A 19932-nucleotide genomic window follows, 5' to 3' on the forward strand; every position below is an offset into this window, starting at 1 on the left:
AAACCGTCACCGTGTCATTCTCTACTGCCCATCTCATCTCCTAGCTCATACACCAGCCACATTTGTAGAATGGCTAACCAACCTCATCAATCTAAGCTTAATACAAGGCAAATACCTCAAATCCTTATCTTCTATTACCCTGACCCATATCCTGAAGGCAGAAGGGACGGACTCCATACAACCAGAACATTTTAGACCAGTGGTATGAATCCCATGGCCTGCAAAATTGATTTGAGTTTTGCGTCAGCTCCCAGCTGACAAGAGTATTTACATAATGTAAAAGCACTATATATCACGGCTTTAGACCCATGCATAGCACTGAGTCCCTACTACTGGAGATGACCGTAAAGACCAAAACATACCTAAGCAAGGGCACGCAATCCATTCTACTACAATTTGACATCTTGGTGGCACTTAATGCCATGGACCATTCACTCTTACTATTCAAACTCAGCAAGCTAGGCATACGAGGTACAGTAACAAAATGGTTCATAGAATTCTTCTCCACAAGAACCTATGAAGTGAGAAAAGGCAACAACATATCTCAGACCTGGAAGGTCTCCTGTGGCTTTCCACAAAGTTCACCTCTGTCCCCCTCACCGTTTAATATATACTTCAGTGCCCTAGGTAGGAAATTCTCAAATCCTTGTCCACAAGCTGTCCTAAGCAGATGACATCTTCCTACTGACCCTAGCTAAAGATACCTTTGATGACATCACAGCACACATAGGAAGCCTGATCAACGACATCTGCATATAGACAACAAACTTACAAACTCAAACTAAAGACTTATGGTTCGGAAACTACATTATATTAGCTTACAGACCTGATGCTGACAACCGGAGAAACACTCAAACTAGAGGGGTCTTCAAAGGTACTGGGGGTAATCCTAAATTTGGATCTCACCTTCACAGACCATATTAACACACTAGTCAGGAAATTCTTCTTCAGACTCAGGCAATTACGAGTGATCAGATCTGTGCTGAGCCAGTCAAACTTCATTACAATCGTACAAACGGCCTTCCTCCCCTATCTGGATTACTGCAATTCCTTATACAGTGGTATTGCAGTGGCTACATGGATGGTGCAGGGAGATGAACTTTGGATTTCTGGACCATGGAGAGGCACTGCAGGGACTTCAGGGACCAGACGGACTCCACCTGACCAGAAGAGGTAAGAACGTCTTCGGACGTCGACTAGCCCGCCTACTTCGAAGGGCTTTAAACTAGGTAAGTTGGGGGAGGGTATCCGTTCATTCTCTGGAGCAGTAAGTAACTATCCTGAGGAGGTGAGTCGCCACTCTGAGTCTGAGGTAAGTGCACACACTGTAAACAATACATCGGGGGTCACACTAACTCAGGCGGGAAACTCTATACAGGGACTTAGCAAACATAAGGTATGGAGAGCTATGTACGTCAATGCACACAGTTTGGGCAATAAAATTCTAGATTTAGAGACGGAAATAATGAACGCCGACCTAGACGTAGTGGCGATATCCGAAACTTGGTTCACGGACTCACACGGGTGGGATATGGTTATACCGGGTTACAACTTACTCCGTCGAGACAGGGAGGGCAAGTTAGGAGGAGGGGTAGCTCTTTACACTAGAGAAGACATCAAAACTACCATAATCACAGATGTTAAGTATACCGGGGAATCCCTCTGGGTGAACCTGGCTAGAGGAAATGAAAAATGCCTGTATCTTGGTGTGATTTACAGACCTCCGAGACAACAGGTAGACAAGGATATGGAATTAATCGAGGACATTGAAAACATCACCTTGCGTGGGGACACAGTACTGTTAGGGGATTTTAATATGCCCGATACAGATTGGAATGCACTTACCGCACAAACTAGCGGCAGTAGAAGGTTGTTAACCTCCATAAAGGGTGCACAGCTCAAACAATTGGTATTGGAGCCCACTAGGGACCAGGCGTTACTAGACCTGGTACTCACCAACGGAGACAGCGTATCAGAAGTTTCGGTAGGTGATACGCTGGCCTCCAGCGACCATAACATGGTTTGGTTCAACCTTCGGAAGGGTTTCTCCAGATCGACCACAACAACAAAGGTCCTAAATTTTCGTGGCACTGACTTCAAACGCATGGGAGACTTCGTCCATCGGGCACTGCAAGACCATGCCGAAACCAATAATGTAGAGGCCATGTGGGCAAACCTGAAATCTACCCTACATGAAGCAATAAATCGCTATATAAAAACAACAAGCAAACGACGGAGGAATAATAGACCCCAGTGGTTCACTACAGAAATCTCGGACCTCGTTAAGAAAAAGAAAAAAGCATTTGTTTCCTACAAACATTCAGGAAGAGGAGCAGCAAAAGAAGACTATCTGGCCAAGTCCAAAGCTGTCAAAACGGCAGTCAGAGAGGCCAAGCTTCAGATAGAAGAGAATCTAGCAAAGGACATTAAGAAAAGGGATAAATCCTTTTTCAGGTACATCAATGATAGGAAAAGAAACACAAATGGGATAGTACGCCTTAGGAAAGCAGACGGGACTTATGCAGAATCAGATTCCGATAAAACCGAACTACTAAACGAATACTTCTGCTCAGTCTTTACCTGCGAGGCGCCAGGGTCCGGTCCACAGTTGCAAGCAAGGCATAGCTCAGATGACCCGTTCTGGAATTTCGAGTTTACACCCAGCAGCGTCTACTGCGAACTATCAAGACTCAAAGTGAACAAAGCCATGGGACCGGACAATCTACACCCCAGGGTGCTTAGAGAGCTGTGTGATGTCCTGGCAGAGCCATTGTCTGTGATCTTCAATCTTTCCTTGAAGGCGGGAAAAGTCCCCTTGGACTGGAAAACAGCCAATGTAATCCCACTCCACAAAAAGGGCTGCAGGACAGAGGCTGAGAATTACAGACCGGTGAGTCTCACATCCATAGTGAGTAAACTCATGGAAACACTAATTAAGCATAAATTAGATACAATCCTAGACGAGAAGAATCTACGGGATCCCCGCCAACATGGATTTACCAGAGGCAGGTCCTGCCAATCCAATCTGATTAGTTTCTTTGACTGGATAACAAGGAAACTGGATGTGGGTGAGTCCCTGGACGTCGTTTACTTGGACTTTAGTAAAGCTTTTGATAGCGTTCCGCACCGCAGACTATTGAACAAGAAGAAATCAATGGGACTGGGAGAGACGTTAACTACATGGGTCGGTGATTGGCTAAACAGTAGACTTCAGAGAGTGGTGATAAATGGTGCCCCTTCAAAAACGTCGGAGGTGATCAGTGGAGTGCCTCAGGGCTCGGTCTTGGGCCCGATCCTCTTCAACATATTTGTGGGAGATCTGACTCAGGGGCTTCAGGGTAAAATCACATTATTCGCTGATGACGCCAAACTATGCAACATAGTAAGTGAGAACACTTTACCAGACAGTATGACGCAGGACCTACTTCTATTGGAACATTGGTCCTCGACTTGGTAGCTAAACTTCAATGCTAGAAAATGTAAGGTCATGCACCTCGGCAGCAGGAATCCATGCAAAACTTACACACTAAATGGTGAAACCTTAGTTAGGACCAAGGCGGAACGTGATTTGGGGGTGATCATTAGCGAAGACATGAAGACTGCCAATCAAGTGGAGAAGGCTTCATCAAAGGCAAGACAAATGATGGGATGCATCCGAAGAAGTTTTATTAGCCGGAAGCCCGAAGTTATAATGCCATTGTACAGATCCATGGTGAGGCCTCATCTGGAGTATTGTGTACAATTCTGGAGGCCACATTACCAAAAGGATGTGCTGAGAGTTGAGTCGGTTCAAAGAATGGCCACCAAAATGGTCTCGGGACTCAAAGACCTCCCGTATGAAGAAAGGCTGAATAAATTGCAGCTATATTCACTTGAAGAACGTAGAGAGAGAGGAGACATGATAGAGACGTTTAAATATATCACCGGCCGTATTGAGGTAGAGGATGATATCTTCTTTTTTAAAGGCCCCTCTGCCACAAGAGGCCATCCGCTGAAAATCAGGGGTGGGAAATTTCATGGCGACACCAGGAAGTTCTTCTTCACCGAAAGGGTGGTCGATCGTTGGAATGAACTTCCACCTCAGGTGATTCAGGCCAGCAGCGTGAAGGATTTTAAAAGGAAATGGGATACACATGTGGGATCTCTAGGGGGGTAAATTCAAGGGGGTAGGGTTGTTGGAGTGGGCAGACTTGATGGGCTGTGGCCCTTTTCTGCCGTCATCTTCTATGTTTCTATGTTTCTAAGACTACAGCTACTTCAAAACACAGCTGCCAGATTAATTTTCCGATGGAGTAAATTCAAAAGTGTCTCCCCACTCCTGAAAGATTTATATTGGCTCTCCGTAAAGAAGAGAATACAATACAAGATAGCCTGCATGGTCCACAAAGCCATCTATGATGATAACTCTGCAGGACTTAAGTGCAGACATCACCGTTACATGCTCCTTTCTCACTGCAAGACCTCATCAGTGGTACAAACTAGCCTTCCCCCCTTTTATGTGTACTTTGGAAGAAGCTGCATGAATCCACATTTTCGTACCAGGGATCCAAGATATGGAATGACTTCCCTCTCCACCTGACACAACCATGTACTTACTACATCTTTAGGAAAAGGCTAAATACTCACATTTTCCCCTTAAACCAATAAACTCAGCATTCAAGTTTATTTAAAAAAATTTTTATACTGCCTAATCAAACTTCTAGGCGATGTACATCAATAAAAGTAGTATGTAAGGTACATTAAAACTAAGATAAAATAACTAAATTAGTAGGTAGAACATCACTAGAGTGGATTAATACACCAAACAGACTGAAAAGAGGAAGGAAGGGGGGCGTGAATTACAATATTGAGAGGAGGGAAGGGGGGCAGTGAACTACAATATTGAGAGGAGAGAAGGGGGAGTGAACTACAATATTGAGAGAAAAAGAACATAAAAGGGAAAGATGAGAGGTAGGGGATACTCATTGTATTGTTCTTATAAGAACATTTATAGTCCAAAAGCATCAGTAAACAGAAATGATTTTAGTTTTTATTTAAAATGGTTTAGGGTTGTTTCTTCATGTAGATAATTTGATGTAGAATTCTAGAGTGAGGGAGCGGTAACTGGAAAGATATTGGATTACATAGTATTGATGTATTCTGAGGTTTAGTTCACACTTCAGTTGTTCTTTTGGGTGAATCGATTCGAATTGATTTGTTAAAAAAATAAATAAAAAAAATCGGCCTCGCCAAAATCGGTGGGGTCAGTAAGGAAGTGCACGAGGCTATGTCAGTCATCTTCAATGCAAGACCCGCACACCTGTCCGGAGCTCTATTCCACTCCCTCCCCCTACGGGATCCGGTACTTATTTACCCTGCTAGCTCCCCAACAGCACTGCACGTGTTCACCATTGGGGCCACGGGCAGCGTTACAAACACGCTGCCTTCGTGAGCCCTGGAAGTTTTTCCTCTGTTACAGCATCTGACTATGGAGAAGGCTGCCTTTCAAGTGTTAGGGCGGGGTTTGGTTTCCTGGCAAGGTTTACGCACTTTGGAAGTCGGAATTTGTGTGCTGTGCAGAGCGAGGAGCAGGTTCAAGTAGGGTGGAACAGCGGCTAATGGAGAGATCAGTGTTCCACCGATAACTGTCATGGGGTCGGAATGGATGAAAGACTTCCCATGTTGTGCATCTTTGGGAGAATTCTCGCCTATGCAGGGACAGGAAACTGTAGCTGAGAGATATGCTTCCAGGGCTGCTGAAGGCATCGTATTTGTTTCACTCACGCTGCCTGTGCGATCCCAAGAGTGGAAGTGCAGCGAGCAAGTAAAGGAACCCACAGGGGATGGGAGAATAGAGTTCTGGATGTATGAGCGGGCCCAGATGAGTGGGACAGGCTGGAGGGAGATAGATTGACCTGTGGTGACTGGAGCTAGTCAGAGAAACTGCTGGGCCCAGATGAGTGGGACAGGCTGGAGGGGGAGAGATTTACCTGTGGGGAGCTAGTCAGAGAAATTGCTGGAGTTTGGTTGGGGGAAGAGGAAATGTTAAAAAGAGACAGCAAGAGAAACTAGTGAGAACATGACAGGAACAAAGAGCAGAGTACTGGGTAAAAATCTGGATCTCATGCTTCCTTGAAAATGATGAAGGATAGGACTGGGAGAGAGATGGTGGATAATGGGATTTAGGGAGGGAAGGAACAGAAAGGGAGAGAAGATGGACACAAGGGATGGTATGGAGAGGGGGTGGGGGATAGAGATACTGAATAGGAGGGTAGTTGGGAAGAGAAAGGGAGAGCTGATGGACCCTGAGGTGGTGGGGAAGGAGAGAGAGATGCCGGATAAAAGGGTAGTTGAGAAAAGGAGAGATGGTGGATCTGGGGGATGGGAGGTCCATCACTGCAACTGCAGGGATGGAGATGAAAAAAGGAAAGATGCCAGACCTCCGGGGGAGGGAAGGGGAGGACAGAGATGGAAGATGGATGGTTAGCATGGTGAAAGAAGGAAACGACTAAAGGGCAGGAGACTCTGGCAAGCACGTTATCAGAAGACAAACAGAGTCTGGGACCAACACGATTTCAATAATGACCAGACAACAAAAGGTAGAAAAAATAATTTTATTTTCTGTTTTGTGATTACAATATGTCAGATTTGAACCGCAAATGTGAGCAAGGATTTAACAGAGAAAGGAAAGGACTTGTTTGGTTTTTTTGTTTACACCACAGTGCCAGTGTGGGTAAGAGAGGGCAAAGGGGATGAAGAGGCTATAAAATAATCCCATCAGAATATTTGATAAAAAATACCCAATTGGGCAGGAAAATCGAATCGAAAAATCAATTCAATAGGCTGAATTGAATCAAACTGAAATATTTTTTCCTGAATCAAGCAGCACTAGTTGTGGACTCGCTAACAGATGCTAGATTTAGATTGCACACTCAACTATCTTTTTCACTGATCTATCTTCTTGTGAACCAGCAAAAAACCAACTGGGTCAACACTGTTCTTGGAGGACAATAAAAAGATTTAAAAGACATATACCCGGCCTTTATGTAAATTTCTTACAGTTGATCAAGAGGCATATGCTTTCTTCATGACACTAGGATATATTTCCTGACTTTATACAGGAATAAGTCACGGACCATCAACAAGATTTCTGCAGATCATGGTTAAATTACAGACTTCTCTATTAAAAAAAATAAACAAACCAATAGATATAATCACTAATATACATGAGCAGGCCAGAGTCCTTTCCATGGCTTAAAGAAGGGTATTGCAAACTGTGTGCTGGGGCACACTAGTGTGCCTCCTGAGATTTCAGGTGTGCCGCGACACTCTGTGGAGGAGGAGAGGCACTGGCTGACCATCTACGGGATGTGCCTCTCATGGCTGGTCCAGCTCTCTTCCCTGCTGGCACACAAACTGGCGGCTCAGGGCTCATCTGGAGGGCCTTCACGCATGCGTGGACGTCAACGTGATGATGCCACACATGCACGTGATGCCATCACTGTGACATCCACGCACTTCCCAATACCTTGAGCTGCAGTCACTATATTTAGTGTGCCATGGCTCGAGAAAGTTTGTGGGACATTGGCTTAAATAATATTTACTATGAGGAAGCCATTCCTCCCATTTCCTTCTTAAGGAATTTAAACTACTATAATTTTTTAAAATTAAATTAGAAAGCAGTTATTTTCTTTATTAAAAAATTAGTGAAAAAAAAATAGCAAAATGCGATTAAAGATTTGTTTACCTGTACTGATGGATTTGGCTTAATAATGTGGATACTTGCTGTTCCGATACTTTTAAATCATTTTGTACACGCAATTCCATCTTTTTGTACCTGGACTACAAAATACATTTATTAATGTATTCAATAAATATGTCTGCTTGGTTTTGATACATAAAAATTTGATACATTCAAATGATAATAAAAAGTTGCCATTCAATATATGAGACATTGGTATGCCAGCCTTAGCTCACACATCAGCAGTAAATATTTAACACAGTTAGTCTTTTACATAGTTGTTATGCTTAAATCATGGTTATTATAACCCATTTCAGCCAGGAATCAAATGTCAAAGATACATTTCAGCATTTAAGAGATTCTTAAGTGAAATTGCCAGGAGAGATGCTCAGACAAAATACTCTTGGAGAGAGGAGTAGATACCTTGTAAAGCCTAGCAGAAGTGGTAGAAACCAAAACATCATTTGGACAGATAAACCACAGTAAAAGAGGTAGGGAGATGATGGGTACAAGTTTTTACATCCAGTAGAATTATGCACGCTGTAAGAACCAACACACAAGAAGTCGGTGAAAGTGAAAAAAAAAAAGAAATGGCACACAGAACAAGGTTTCATGAAAATATGGCCACTTTGGACCATAATGTCAAGGATGTTATTTTGAATTATTTTATTTAATTATTTATATTCCGCATATCCTATTCTATGCTGATCACAAATTATTCAGGTACTCAAGCATTTTTCCCTATCTGTCCTGGCGGGCTCAGACTCTATCTAATGTACCTGGGGCACTGGGGGATTAAGTGACTTGCATCTTCAAAAAACATACAAAATATACAGGCAGTGCAAAAGAAAAATATAAATTCAGCATCAAAAACTCTCTTCACTTCTTAATTTTTTTCACTATTTTAAATAAGTGAAAACATAGATGTATTGGGGTGGTTCAACTTAGGTTAGAACAGCAATTAAAATGCTGTTACGGAGGAAGAACCTCAGGTCCCAGTTTGCCGCTGGCTATTTGACTCAGCCTGGAAACCACAGCGGGATTTAACCTCATTGGCTTCAATCTCCAACCTCCCAATTACTATAAATGTTTTTATTTTTGTTTTGGATTCTTGATTTTCTTTCATGTTTAATTTTTGATCGCTGCCTGGCTGACATGGAACTTCCTCTCCAACGTCAGAATTGATATCTTGTGAGTCTGGCGCTTTTACGTGCCTGGCCTGGCTCGGGGAAGCAGCAGGGAGAAATCATCGTGGTGGCTTGGGGATAGGGAAAGAATTGGGGAAGTGGAGAAATCGGCGCGATGGCTTGGGGGGGGCAGGGGGAGAGAGAGCAAGAAAGATAGAAATAAAAAGAGGGGGGCAGGGGGAGAGAGAAAGAAAGAAAGAGACAGAAAGAAAAGGGGAGGGGCAGAAAGAAAGAAATATTGGATTTACAGTCAGAAGAAGGAAGTGCAACCAAAGACTCATGAAATCACAAAAAGGTAGGAAAAATGATTTTATTTTTAATTTAGTTATCAAAATGTGTCCGTTTTGAGAATTTATATCTGCCGTCTACATTTTGCACTATGACCCACTTTTACTAAACCGCGATGGTGGTTTTTAGGGCAGGGAGCCTATGAGTGTCGAGAGCAGCACAGGGGCATTCAGCGTAGCTCCCTCCGCTAAAAACCGCTATCATGGTTTAGTAAAAGGGGAGAGGGTATATTTGTCTATTTTTGTATAGTTGTTACTGAGGTGACATTGCATATTTTAAAGTCATCTGCCTTGACCTCTGAAACCCCCCCCCCCCCCCGAATACAAATGATAATTAACATTTTCTCTGCGTACAGTGTGCTTTGTGTTTTTTAAAATTTTACTGTTGGTAGATGATTTTGACTTGGTCATTTTAAAAAGTAGCTTGCAAGCTAAAAAATTGTGGGCACCCCTGCTGTACTGTTTTGAAGAAAGATTTGGCCTCTGAAAGCTAATTGAAAAATGGATTAGTTCAAAAAATGGTATTTTCCTATTTCTCATTATTTGTTTTATTTCTGTTTGTTAATTTGTAAAGTGGTGATTGTTATGTAAGTTTTTTTCAAATTTACATCTACTGTCTTTATATTTTGCACAGTATTAGAGGACGTGTCACTGTTTCTGTGGTGTTGCATTGTATGCAAAGTCTGGTTTCTTGGCTCAGTTTAACTTTTGTCTACATAGTTCTGTTTTTAGTTGTAATTATTCCACATTGGGCAAGGGTGTATCTGTCTGTATATGAAAGGGACATGGCTTTCTGTTAGCAGTGACTGTACAGGATCAATTGACTGTGCAGTATCTGGCTTGTTTAGTTTTACAATGCGTGTGTGTGTGTTGATGTTCTAGTGCTCACTGCAGTGTTTAAGATGCTGTCTTTTCCTAGGTGCACCCTTGTTGTGTGACTCATGGATTATTACTAAAAATATCTTTTTTATATAGAGGAGGGGGTTGTTAAAAAATGATCAGCATTGGCTGTCATAATACTATATACGCCACTGGATTTAATGACCCTATTCCAACTTTACTGTTGATGTAGGTGTTGTCCCCCCACACACACTATAAAGAATTAAATTAAAGTTATATTAACATCAAGCAGCTTTCAAATGACATTATAAGCCAATAAAATATTTTTAATACATTGCTAATTATTACCTGCTTCTTTACCTAAACTGTTTTGCCCTAGCTCTCACTTTGCACTACACTTCCCCCTCCGTATTCGCAGTTTTAAACCAAAAAATGCATTTTCATTTTCAGGCTATTTTGAGCCCTATAAGCCTCCCTTAAGCCTTACCTGGTGGTCTAGTGGGTTTTCGGGGCAGGAGCTATCTTCCCATGCTCCTGTTCCGTGCAGATCGCTCACAGGAAATGGTTTGAGAGACTACGGGAGTTCAAGGCAGCCATTTCCTGTGAGCGATCTGCACGGGGCAGGAGCGTGGGAAGATCGCTCCTGCCTGAAAATCCACTAGACCATCAGGTAATGCTTAAGGGGGGCTTTCAGGTCTTAAAATAGCCGGGGGAAGCAGGGGTTAGGGGCAGAACCGGTCCGAATATTATTCACGTTTTTTAAATATTCGTGGGCCGGCTCTTCCCCTGCGAATACGGAGGGAGAAGTGTACAGCAAAAAAAGTAGCAGATAAAGATCAGTCACACAGGTCTCCTTCAAGGCTCAGTAACACCTCTCCATTAATTATGTGGAAGAGGTCTGGAAGTGGGGATCGCATCTATTTCATATCCTCAGTGAGACCTCAGGAAGGAATCTAGTGATCAAAACATTATTAGAGGTGCTGTAGAGCCATTTCTTGTATGACTGGATGAGCTATATTTATCTTTTTTTTTTTAGTTGTTTAAATTCATGCAGAAATAAATGGCTAGATTGAACCTAATGATCTCATTAACGCATTTCCATTTTTTAAACCTCTATACCATTTGAAAGAGGGCAAATATCTACTTATTCCCTTTTAGAATTGGATACTTCTTAAATTTAGTAAAAATATTCTGGCACAAGTGTCAAACCTTAAAAAAAGGAAGTCATATTGAGCATTGGAAAATACCGTATTTTCACTCATATACCGCGCACCCGTGTAAAACGCGCACACGGGTATAGCACGCGGGGAACTGTAATTTATGTAAATAAATTTTTATATACCGCACACACCTGTATACCGCGCATGCCGCCCTGACTCTCCCGTCGCTGCCCGACTCTCCTTTCGCCCGCCCCGACTCTCCTCTGGCCAGCCCGACTCTCCTTTAGCCCGCCCCGACTCTCCTCTGGCCAGCCCGACTCTCCTTTAACCCGCCCCGACTCTCCTCTGGCCAGCCCACTCTCCTTTAGCCCGCCCCGACTCTCCTCTCCCCCTTGAAGTCCTGTCCCACCCTGAAAGCCTGATGCACCCCACCCCGACGTCCGATTCACCCCCCCCCGCAGGACCGCTCGCACCCGCACCCCGAAGGACCACTCGCGCTGGAACACACACCCGCAAGCGCACCCCACCCCGAAGGACCGCTCGCACCCCCCAGCCTCCCCACCTCCCCCCATCATGTAGAAGTTTCCTACCGTCGTCCTGCTGCTTCCTCTGCCGGCGGTCCTGCCCCTTCTCTTAGCCCTGCGTCTATGCTGTTTCCTCTTCCGGCGGTCCCGCCCTTTCTCTGACGTCAGAGAAAGGGCGGGACCGCCGGAAGAGGAAGCAGGGTAGACGCAGCATAGACGCAGGGCTAAGAGAAGGGGCAGGACCGTCGGCAGAGGAAGCAGCAGGACGACGGTAGGAAACTTCTACATGATGGGGGGGGTGGGGAGGCTGTGGGGGTGTGAGCGGTCCTTCGGTGTGGGGATGCGGCTGCGGGTGCATGTTCCAGTGCGAGCGGTCCTTTGGGGTGCGGGTGTGAGCGGTCCTTCGGGGTGCGGGTGTGAGCGGTCCTGCGGGGGGGGGGGGGGGGGGTGAATCGGACGTTGGGGGGAACTATGTAAAAAAAAAAAGGGGATAACGTGCATGGTTATACACGGTTTGTAAAATCGTGTATAACGCGCACGTTATATGCGTGAAAATACGGTAATAATAATAATTCATAAAAATAGTACACATTTAGGGTTCCTTTTACTAAGCTGCGATAGCAGTTTTAGCGTGTGCGTAGTGCGTTCAGAATTGCCGTGCACGCTAGACGTTAACACCAGCTTTGAGCTGGCGTTAGTTTTCCTGCGTAGTATGGGGTTTTGCGCGCTTAGCGCATCTTAGTAAAAGAGGGGGTTAATTTTCCCCACCACCAAATTTCCCCATCCTGCCCCAACTGGCTACTTTTTCATGCCACCTGGCTTGAAAAAATTTCTGGGGAGAACACTGAAGTACTTAAGAGTATTTTGTAATTAACCATAAACTGTCTAGATCAAAAATTAAACGTTAAAGAAAATCAAGAATAAAAAACAAAAATAAAAACATTTATAGTAATTGGGAGGTTGGAGGTTGAAGCCAATGAGGATAAGTTCTGCTGTAGTCTGCAGGCTGAGTCAAATAGCCAGCGGCAAACTGGGACCTGAGGTTCTTCCTCCGTTACAGAATTTAATTGCTGTTCTAACCTAAGCTAAACCACCCCAATACATCTATGTTTTCATTTATTTAGAATAGTGAAAAGAATTAAGAAATGAAGAGAGTATTTCTGATGCTGGCTTGCCCAGGGTTACAAGGATCAGTGCGGGATTTGAACCCACAACTCCAGGATGCTGGGGCTATAGCTCTAAGCACTGCACCATACACTCCCAAGAGAATCTTGATAAAGCAGTATAAAGGTAGAACTAATGTACAGAAAATGCATGAAATCTGCAGAAATAATTATGATGTTATATTTACCCAGGATTTTCCTTTGAGGTCTTTGGTAAAACGTTTAAACACAGCAATGATACTAGATTCACCGGGCTCCTCTTCTTGATCATCATCAAAGACCTCATTGACTTCTGCTGAACTCTTCTCCACAGAAGAAGAAAGCTCTGTGGAAAAAGAAAAGAAGCAAGGATACATTTTTCTTGTTTCCTTATTTTTTTTTTATTGAGCAGATAAGAAAATAAGACTCCATCTTCACATAAGAACAGCCTTACTGGGTCAGACCAATGGTCCATCAAGCCCAGTAGCCCGTTCTCATGGTGGCCAATCCAGGTCACTAGTACCTGTCCAAAACCCAAAGAGTGGCAACATTCCATGCTACCGATCCATGGGAAGGAAGAGGCTTCCCCATGTCTTAACAACAGACTATGGACTTTTCCTCCAGGAATTTGTCCAGGAATACTAAGCTACAAATAACTGAATACATCACTTACAATTATGATTCTTTGCAGATTTTGATACCATTATTTGGCAAAATAAATATGAAAAAATATTGTTGCGCATAAGCTTTTGAACTCACTTGTCCTTTATCACATATTTGAAGAACGGCTCTATGAGGTCTTAAAAGCTTCCATATATGTACATCTTCATGGTTTATAATATTTTGTTCTCATTTGCCCTCGCCTAATCCTATTACCAATAATCATTTCTATAGCGCCACCAGATGCATGCAGTGCTGTACATTAATACAGAAGAGACAGTCCATGCTCAAGAGAGCTTACAATCTAATTGTAGCAGACAAACAGGACACAAAAGGGTGAATCTATATATGCAACTATTTGCTGGCAGCTATACAAAGGCTGGGAGCCTATACTCCACCCTTCCTGCACAAACTATATTGGCTACCAGTACCTTACAGGGTTAAATTTAAAATGTTAAATTTTCTAGATCCTCATACAAAATGGGCCAGAATACTTAAAGAAAAAGCTAACCCTTTATAGACCATCAAGAACTTGGAGTTCTTCTCAAGAAGCATCACTATCTGTACCCTCATCAAAAGAAAATGAACAATGCAATACTCACCAGCGAGCCTTGTCATGAGTAGCCCCCATGCTCTGGAATTTACTCCCAGAGGTACTTCCTCTACTTCAGAAAGCAGGTTAATGCCTGGCTCTTCATCCAGGCCTTTAATACATAGAGTGATCAACTATACACTCATTCTACATCAGAACTAGCTTGCTATGCATACTAATTAAATCAGTTTAACTTGTTTAACTGTAAAAAGAGGGATTCAAATAAGCATACTTTTGGAGCATTGCATTGAACTAAAATTACCCAGCGGAAGACGGTAAATCTGGCATCCCAGCAGAAAGAGGCTTGGACAAATTCCAACCTACTTCCAAACATCTTGCCTTGAGTTTAGCCTCCTATCTGTTTATCCCAGTAGTTACATTACATTGGTGTCTATCCCGCCAATACCTTTCAGTTCTAGGCGGTTTACAAAAGAATTAGCCTGGGCATTCTGAGGGAGATTACAAGATTGATAGTTGAAAAATACATTAGGATCTGGGGAGTCGGAAAGCACAGTTACTTACCGTAACAGGTGTTATCCAGGGACAGCAGGCAGATATTCTTACGCATGGGTGACGTCACCGACGGAGCCCACGGTACAGACCTTTTTACTAGAAAGTTCTAGTTGGCCGCACCGCGCGTGCGCGAGTGCCTTCCCGCCCGACGTAGGAGAGCGTGGTCCCCAGTTAGTATAAGCCAGCTAAGAAGCCAACCCGGGGAGGAGGGTGGGACGTAAGAATATCTGCCTGCTGTCCCTGGATAACATCTGTTACGGTAAGTAACTGTGCTTTATCCCAGGACAAGCAGGCAGCATATTCTTTACGCATGGGTGACCTCCAAGCTAACAAAGAGGGAGGAGGGATGGTTGGCCATTAGGAAAATAAATTCTGAAGTACAGATTGGCCGAAGTGCCCATCCCGTCTGGAGAAAGCATCCAGACAGTAGTGAGTAGTGAATGTGTGAACTGAGGACCAGGTGGCCGCCTTGCAGATTTCCTCAATGGGTGTGGAACGGAGGAAAGCAACAGAAGCGGCCATAGCTCTTACCCTGTGGGCCGTGACAGCACCGTCTAGTGACAGACCGGCCCGAGCGTAACAGAACGCGATGCAAGCTGCAAGCCAGTTGGATAGCGTCCGTTTAGAGACCGGTCGACCCAAACGATTTGGGTCGAAGGTCAGGAAGAGCTGAGGGGACAAGCGGTGAGCCCTTGTACGATCAAGATAGTAAGCCAGGGCACGCTTGCAGTCAAGACTGTGCAATGCCTGTTCTCCGGGATGTGAATGAGGTTTCGGGAAGAAAACAGGCAATACAATGGACTGGTTGAGGTGAAAAGCTGAGACCACCTTAGGGAGGAACTTTGGATGGGTGCGTAGAACCACCTTGTCATGGTGAAAAATAGTGAACGGTGGATCGGCAACCAGTGCATGAAGCTCACTAACCCTCCTGGCAGAGGTGATGGCAATGAGGAAAAGAACCTTCCATGTCAGAAATTTGAGCGAAGTTGTGGCAAGCGGCTCAAAGGGAGGTTTCATGAGGGCAGATAAAACCACATTCAGGTCCCAGACGACCGGAGGAGGCTTCAGAGGTGGTTTGATGTTGAAGAGGCCCCTCATGAATCGGGAAACCAGAGGGTGAGCCGTGAGAGGTTTTCCTAAGACAGGTTCATGAAAAGCCGTGATGGCACTGAGATGGACTCTGATAGAGGTAGACTTGAGGCCTGCATTGGACAGGGAGAGCAAGTAGTCCAGAACAGTTTCCACCGCTAAAGAGGTGGGATTGTGATGATGACGGAGGCACCAAGAGGAGAACCTGGTCCACTTCTGATGGTAACATTGAAGGGTTGCCGGTTTCCTGGAGGCGTCCAAAATGAGACGGACAGGCTGAGACAGATTTCCTGAAGAGGTCAGCCCGAGAGAAACCAAGCTGTCAGGTGGAGCGAAGACAGATTGGGATGTAGTAGAGACTGATGTTGCTGTGTAAGTAGAGTAGGAAACACAGGCAGAGGAATGGGATCCCTGGAGCTGAGCTGAAGCAGGAGGGAGAACCAGTGTTGACGAGGCCACCGGGGAGCTATGAGGATCATGGTGGCTCCGTCCCTGCGGAGTTTGGATAAAGTCCGCAACATCAGAGGTAGAGGAGGAAAGGCATAGAGGAACCGATCCGTCCAGTCGAGAAGGAATGCATCCGGGGCCAGACGATGAGGAGAGAAGAGTCTGGAGCAGAACTGGGGCAGCTGATGGTTGTGAGGAGCTGCGAATAGGTCCACCTGCGGAGTGCCCCAGCGAGAAAAGATGGAGTGGAGCGTGGGAGGGTCCAAAGTCCACTCGTGAGGTTGAAGGATGCGGCTGAGATTGTCGGCCAGGGAGTTCTGTTCGCCCTGGATGTAGACAGCCTTGAGGAAGAGACTGCGGGCCGTGGCCCAGGTCCAAATGCGAAGAGCCTCCTGACAAAGGAGGCGAGATCCGGTGCCGCCCTGTTTGTTGATGTAGTACATGGCAACTTGGTTGTCCGTGCACAGGAGCAGAACCTGAGGGCAAAGAAGGTGCTGGAAGGCCTTGAGAGCATAGAACATGGCTCGTAGTTCCAGGAAATTGATGTGATGAAGACGCTCCTGCGGGGTCCAAAGACCTTGGGTGCGTAGGTCTCCCAGGTGAGCTCCCCATGCATAAGGGGAGGCATCCGTGGTGATGGTCATGGAATGCGGGGGCAGATGAAAAAGAAGGCCCCTGGAAAGATTTGAGGAGTTCAACCACCATTGTAGAGATTGCTGAAGAGACGATGTCACAGAGATGGGATGAGAAAGAAGATTCGAGGTCTGCGACCATTGGTTGGCCAGAGTCCATTGAGGTGTCCTGAGGTGGAGTCGTGCCAGGGGAAGCACATGCACCGTCGAGGCCATGTGGCCCAGGAGGACCATCATCTGTCTGGCAGAGATGGAGTGATGAAGGAGCACCTGACGACACAGGCGGAGCAGGTTCCGCTGACGGTCGGAGGGGAGAAACGCCCTCATCAGTGTGGTGTCGAGAACTGCTCCAATGAACTGAAGGCGCTGCGTGGGAAGCAGATGCGACTTGGGGTAGTTGATCTCGAACCCCAGGAGGTGGAGGAGAGAGATGGTATGATGAGTGGCTTGTAGCACAAGCGGAGACGTAGGTGCTTTCACCAACCAATCGTCCAAGTAGGGAAACACCTGGAGGTTGTGAGACCTGAGGAAGGCCGCCGCCACAATGAGGCATTTGGTGAACACCCTGGGTGATGAAGCGAGGCCAAAAGGTAGCACTTTGTACTGATAATGGCGATGGTGCACCTGGAATCTTAGGTAGCGACGTGAAGCTGGATTGATTGGTATGTGAGTGTAGGCCTCTTTGAGGTCCAGGGAACATAGCCAGTCGTTCTGAGAGAGATGAGGGTAAAGCGTGGCAAGGGAGAGCATTCTGAACTTCTCCTTGACAAGACATTTGTTGAGGTCCCTGAGATCGAGAATGGGACGTAGGTCTCCTGTCTTTTTTGGAACCAGAAAGTAACGGGAGTAGAATCCCCGGCCCCTTTGTTCCAGAGGCACTTCTTCGATGGCATTGAGGAGAAGGAGGGATTGGACCTCCCTCAGGAGGAGGGGGGTTTGAGTTGAAAGAGAAGCAGACTCTACGGGAGGATTGTCTGGTGGAAGAGTCTGGAAGTTGAGAGAGTAGCCGTGGCGGATGATGTTGAGGACCCACTGGTCCGATGTGATGACCTCCCAACGGCTGAGAAAAATGTGGAGCCTGCCTCCGATTGGTTGAGGGAGAGGCAATGAGGGTGGAAGACTGGCTAAGCCCTGGAGAGAGGAGTCAAAAGGGCTGAGAAGGTTTGGCAGGAGGAAGAGGCTTGGCAGGTTGATTAGACTGTGCACGAGCCTGGTTGTGGTGTTGTTGGCGAGCCCGCCTAGGTTGCTGTGAAGGCGGGTTAAGCGGCCTAGCGGAGAACCTGCGCTGGTATGAAGACTGTGGTTTGTAAGGCCGAGCAGGAGGGGCCTTCTTTTTTGGTTTAATGAGAGTATCCCATCGGGTCTCATGGGCGGAGAGTTTTTGTGTGGTGGTATCCAGAGACTCTCCGAACAATTCGTCTCCCATAAATGGGGCGTTGGCTAGTCGGTCCTGATGGTTGACATCCAGATCAGAGACCCTGAGCCAGGCCAGGCGGCGCATGGCCACAGCGATGGCAGATGCACGAGAGGTGAGCTCAAAGGAGTCATAGATGGAGCGCACCATAAATTTTCTAAGTTGAAGCAGGCTGGAGATGTGCTGCTGGAATAGTGGAACCTTGTGCTCCGGCATGTACTTTTGCATGGCGGAGAGTTGCATTACCAGATGTTTCAGGTAGAATGAAAAGTGGAAAGAGTAATTGTTTGCCCTGTTGGCAAGCATGGCATTCTGGTAGAGCCGCTTGCCAAACTTGTCCATAGTTTTGCCCTCCCTGCCAGGAGGGGTAGAGGCATATACACTGGAGCCTTGAGTCTTTTTTAAAGTGGACTCAACCAGGAGAGATTCATGGGGCAGCTGGGGTTTATCAAATCCCGGGATTGGGATAACCCTGTAAAGGCTATCCAGTTTACGGGGTGCCCCAGGGACAGTTAATGGATTTTCCCAATTTTTATAAAAAGTTTCCCGTAGGATGTCATGCACGGGTAACTTCAGGAACTCCTTAGGAGGTTGATCGAAATCTAATGCCTCCAGGAAAGCTTGTGACTTCTTGGAATCAGATTCCAGAGGCAAAGATAAGGCTCCCGATAACTCCCTGAGGAATTTTGAAAAAGAAGATTGCTCAGGTTTAGATGTGGTATCGGGGGCCGAGGGCTCTTCGTCCGACGATGATGCATCCTCCTCGGTACCGAGGGGAGATTCCTCCCAGAGGTCCGGGTCTCTGACATCGGTGTGTGCGTGCCGAGAGACTGGAGTGGAAGGTTCGGTATGATGAGCTTTAGACCGAGACTTGCCTGAGCGTACCGAGACGGCACCGGGGGATGAAGACCTGTGTCTGTCCCGGTCCCGGGAAGAACGGTGCCGGTCAGGTTCGCGGGAAGACCGGTGTTCCGCTCGGTCCCGAGGAGGATCGGATGTCGTCAGAGCTACGGCCTCGGCATGGGCATGGATATGCGGTGCCGAGAGAATGGGCATGGAGGGGTCCATAGGTACCGATGGCGTGGATACCGGTTGGACGGTGTGGGGCTCGGGCCGGTCTGGTACCGAAAGCAGCGGTGCCAGGATATAGGGCAAGAGCTGTTTAAGTTGCTTTTGGAGTTGTTCCTGCAACTTATCCTGGAGGATGGCCGCAATGCGGTCATCCAGGGTTGGCACCGGAACCACTTTTTTCTGCTTTGGTTCCATGGGTGCCGCTCTACGCTCCGGCGATGAGGCGGCCGATGACGAGGCACTCACCGATATCGGAGCGGAGCGCTTTTTAGTTCGGCGTGGAGCCGAAAGAGCCGGTGTCGCCACCGAGGTGGGAGGGCGCTCAAGGGTGGAAGGCTTCTTAGCCGGCTTACCTGGCGCCGGTGGCGCCGATGTAATGTCAGGCGGTGTCGAGGTGGTCGGTGCCGACTTCGATGGTGCCGCAGTTGAAGAAGTCGAGTCCATAGTCGGGCCGGTGCCGAACAGCAGACTTTGCTGGATTTGGCGATTCTTCAAAGTGCGTTTTTTAAGAGTGGCACAGCGGGTGCACGAGTCCGCCCGATGCTCCGGTCCCAAACACTGTAAACACCAATTGTGTGGGTCAGTGAGGGAGATCGGGCGTGCACACCGCTGGCACTTCTTAAAACCGGGCTGCGGGGGCATGAATGTGAACAC

The 19932-nt window shown here is 46.3% G+C and overlaps 1 protein-coding gene across 6 annotated transcripts in view; it reads right to left on the bottom strand.

Annotated features, from left to right (window-relative positions):
- Window positions 1–19932, bottom strand: part of SYCP2L (synaptonemal complex protein 2 like) — a 230729-nt gene that overhangs the window by 33486 nt on the left and 177311 nt on the right. For all 6 annotated transcript variants that reach the window (XM_033930428.1, XM_033930427.1, XM_033930431.1 and 3 more), the window contains 2 exons: window positions 13070–13206; window positions 7727–7821 (listed from right to left, as the gene is read on the bottom strand). In XM_033930428.1, the coding sequence (XP_033786319.1) occupies window positions 7727–7821; window positions 13070–13206 (232 nt within the window). The remainder of the gene's footprint in view (window positions 1–7726; window positions 7822–13069; window positions 13207–19932) is intronic.

The sequence above is a fragment of the Geotrypetes seraphini genome, chromosome 2 (genome assembly GCF_902459505.1).
Source record: "Geotrypetes seraphini chromosome 2, aGeoSer1.1, whole genome shotgun sequence".
In the NCBI taxonomy this organism is placed as follows: Eukaryota; Metazoa; Chordata; class Amphibia; order Gymnophiona; family Dermophiidae; genus Geotrypetes; species Geotrypetes seraphini.